Raw genomic sequence first — 3779 nt, 5'->3', positions numbered from 1 at the left:
CTCACTCTAACCTGTACAGACTAAGTTCGGCGGAGTCCCGGAGCCAAGATGGCGCTCCCTGCAGGGCAGNTCACTGTCCTCCGGCTGGCTCTTTTTTCTTTTTACTTATTTTTGCTTTTGTACATTTGTGGTAAGGGCTATTTACTGGAGTTTGGGTAACTTAACAATTATGAGATACCTTCCTGTGAATTATTGGCCAGAGAGCCCCCAGAAGCTCCTCAGATAATAATGCCATTGCTTTAGGTTATTTACTAGAACTAAATGGTTTTAAGATCAAGACATGATACAGTTTGGATACGGGGTTCAGAGAAATCCAATTAGAACTGAGTACAAGAAAGAACTGTGCAGGTTGGTGGGTGAGAAAAATCATGAATGATCTTTCTGAACTGTGAGTTCTATGTGCTACAGGTCCATTGTGCCAGACAAGATGTACCTTCTTTTGCAATACTAATATAATCACATTAGTAATTACTAAGTGTAATCAACCACTTTCTAATTGCATATGAGACTGTCTTTCTGAGAATGAATTAATGCCTGGTACTGTAAAAATATGTGACTAGTCAGATCACAGGCCTTAAGGAGAATGTACTACTGATGTATTGCCAAATAGACACATAGCCAAAATGCCTCCTAGATATATAATGCTACTCTGAGTCAGAAATGTTTTGTTTTGTTTTGCAGAGTGTAATAGTTAATGCAGAGACTTGAAACTGTTTGAAGTCATGAGAATAACTGTTGAAAGCTCGTGCCTAAATAAGATCTCTATGTCACCACCTTCAAGTCCTAGGAAACATTACATAAAAATGGGGTGAAAAGATTGCATGAGCTCAAAGTTGGAGAGAGAAATACCATGAAATACAGTCTTCTTGATGTTGCATGGCCATTGCAGCCATGAACACAGTGTCTGTGGTTATTTAAATAAATATGTACTCCTGCACACAAGATATGAACATAGAATGGGACTTATTTGGGAAGAATGGAATGAACAGGAGTAAGAATAATGGGAGAGGGTAAATATGGTCACTATATTCTATATTTGTATGAAACCATCAAAAGTAAAGTTACAAGTCATTATTGTAAGCACACATCATTAGATTATTTCCTAGAAAACATAATATCTCCATGATTGCATTTTAAAAGAACTATCTGTTGGAATAAAAGTAAATTATATTGCTAAAAATACTGCTGTGTTATTGATATTTTATCAAAAGTGTCTTAAAAACTCATTCTGACTGTACTGTCTTTTCAAGGGTTAATCAGAGGACTTTTTGAATTGAATAGGCAAGACATAGTTACTGGTGGCATATAGGTCAACAACATTAAAGGCATTCATCCAGCATAACTTGGACATTTACCATGGATGTAGCTTGAGAGAATTTTCCCTGCCCTCTGGAAACATTCCTCAAGTATCATTTCAATAGATAAATAATATGGCCAAATGCCGATCAAATTATGTTAAAAACTTGAATATTTATACATGTTCTGTTTGATCATTTTTGTATTAAATATCTCTAGCCACGAGTTAAATTATTTCTAAAAGTAAGGTTTAAGACAAATAAATGCTGGGAAGGGGTGCTGGCCATTACACATTGGTAATCAGACAATGTGAATTAGTCTATGGAAATCAAAATGACATTCCTCAAAAAAAAAAAAAAATCATATGTATTAGCTATACCACTTCTGTGAATTTAAACATGCTATGGGTTTTTTAATGTTTTTTTAAACTATTCATAGTAGACAAGTTATGGATTTGCCATATGTCCATCAACTGATAGATGAGTACAAAATGTGGTATATATGTATTCAGTAAAGTTTTATTTAGCCATAAACAATGAAATTGTCACTGCAAGAAAAGTAATGAACCGGGTACACCTGGAAGGCAGGCTGGGGCTGAAAGAGACTAGACTGCAAGAGAAATTAATGGAGACCAAGACACTGTTCTGTTCAAGGCCCGCCAGTTTACTAAGAGAGTATGCTTATAAGGGGAAAGGCCCATCCCCCTCTAGTCCATTCTTGGTGTCTGTAGCCAGCCTGTAGGCGATGTGCAGGATAGGATGTTCCTCTGGAATATCTCCTCGGACTCTCAGCAGGTAGCAGTGTCTTGGAGGAGCAGTGGCTGGTGGCAGAACAATAGAGCCTTCTAGGCAGGAAGGCTCCACCCCAGGTGGTCTAATTGTCAGTGGCAGTGGAGTCTGAACCAGCCTGTTTCAGGGTGGGGGAGTTTATATTGCCCAATCACCTTATGTACTCCCAGGCACACAAGAGTTACATAACATAGTCACTTGCAGATTTTTCTAATAGCTTTTTAGCTGGTGAGAGGAGGAGGCTTACCATGCCATTTCTAATCTTAAGAGAAAAGCTCTGACTACTTCATTGGACAAGACTGGAAACAGCTGCTGTTTCTTGTGGTTCCTGTGGAACCCACATGTCAATGTGTCACTGGCATGCGGGTGTGCTGATCTCGTCTGGACTGTAGGGCGCTCCTTGTGAATCTGATAAAGCCATGGACTCTTGTTTTGTTTTGATTTTTTTCAGAAAAAAAGTGTGTATCTGTGTGCACTGAAACACCCATGCAAATCTTGTATTGTTAATATAAGAATTGAATGAATAATATATAAAAATATAACATGGTTCTAATTCTTGTTTATACTTCCTCTGATTCTTTCTCCTGAAATTCGTTCTCCATTATTTGATCACATAATTTTTTGTAGCTTGCTTGGGACAGCATACAATGACAGGGACTGCCTGCAGTAGGCCAGGATGGAGACATCTTAGAAGCCTGCAGCAGCTCCTTGTAGAAAAGGATGGCTTCTGGGACCCTGAGAAGAAGGAAACACATTCCTTCAGGGGACCTGCCATTTGAAAGGGGACTGCCTGCAGTAGGCTGGGATGGAGACATCTCAGTAGCCTGCGGCAGCTGTTTTTTTGTTTTTTTTTTTTTCCCCTTGGTTTTTTGAGACAGGGTTTCTCCTAACCTTAGCCCTAGACAACGGCTGCATAGATTTATTTGTGAGTGACTGCTTTTCAGTTGTCCTTGGTGTGCATAATTCTATTATATCTGACTTTCTTACTTCTTTCTCAATCTGATCTGGTGAATTCTGTGAATTTGGGTGTTCCTTGATGTAATGATTTATAAAGAATTAAAAATTGAGGCATGAGACACTGCACAGTAAAATCTTAATGGCCCAGGTGCATGCTGGGTGTTCTTATCTTGGAAACAATGGAATAGCTGCACAATGGTAGTTGCAGATTAATGCTTGACCTGTCCAGCAGGTCCAGTTATTTGAGGGTCTCAAGGGGACCTTCTCCTAAGAACCAAATGGGGGGAGGGAGAGACAAGAACCCTGTGCAATGAACGACACATGGAAGCAGTCTGAGTAGCAATAAGGTCTCACTGTATTAAAGGCTCAAGGCTTAAATGCACAAACAAAAGGGGAAGTACTTTTTAGCAGGAGGGGTGGAGCACTAGAAATGCACAAGCAAAAGGGGAAGTACAAGTACTTCTCAGCAGGAGGGGTGGGGTAGTGGACTTGGTGGTATCAGGGTCCAATGGGCCTCTCTTTCAAGTGATGACCTATTAGGCCATCTTTTGATATGCATGCAGCTAGAGACAAGAGCTCCAGGGTACTGGTTAGTTCATATTGTTGTTCCACCTATAGGGTTGCAGTTCCCTTTAGACAGATATAGCTGTCTCTTGAGAGACTATGCCAGGGCCTAGCAAACACAGAAGTGGATGCTCACAGTCAGCTATTGAATGGATCACAGGGCCCCCAATGGAG

At 40.0% G+C, this 3779-nt stretch overlaps 1 protein-coding gene across 1 annotated transcript in view; it reads left to right on the top strand.

Annotated features, from left to right (window-relative positions):
• Positions 1-2811, top strand: part of Aasdhppt (aminoadipate-semialdehyde dehydrogenase-phosphopantetheinyl transferase) — a 25316-nt gene extending 22505 nt beyond the window's left edge. Inside the window, exon 7 of the mRNA XM_029481526.1 lies at positions 682-2811. Coding sequence (XP_029337386.1) covers positions 682-708 — 27 coding nt within the window. The 3' untranslated portion in view covers positions 709-2811. The remainder of the gene's footprint in view (positions 1-681) is intronic.
• Positions 2812-3779: the final 968 nt, after the last annotated feature.

The sequence above is a fragment of the Mus caroli genome, chromosome 9, assembly GCF_900094665.2.
Source record: "Mus caroli chromosome 9, CAROLI_EIJ_v1.1, whole genome shotgun sequence".
NCBI lineage: Eukaryota > Metazoa > Chordata > Mammalia > Rodentia > Muridae > Mus > Mus caroli.
The sequence above is the reverse complement of the archived record's forward strand: the minus strand, read 5'-3'. Positions and strand labels throughout refer to the sequence as shown.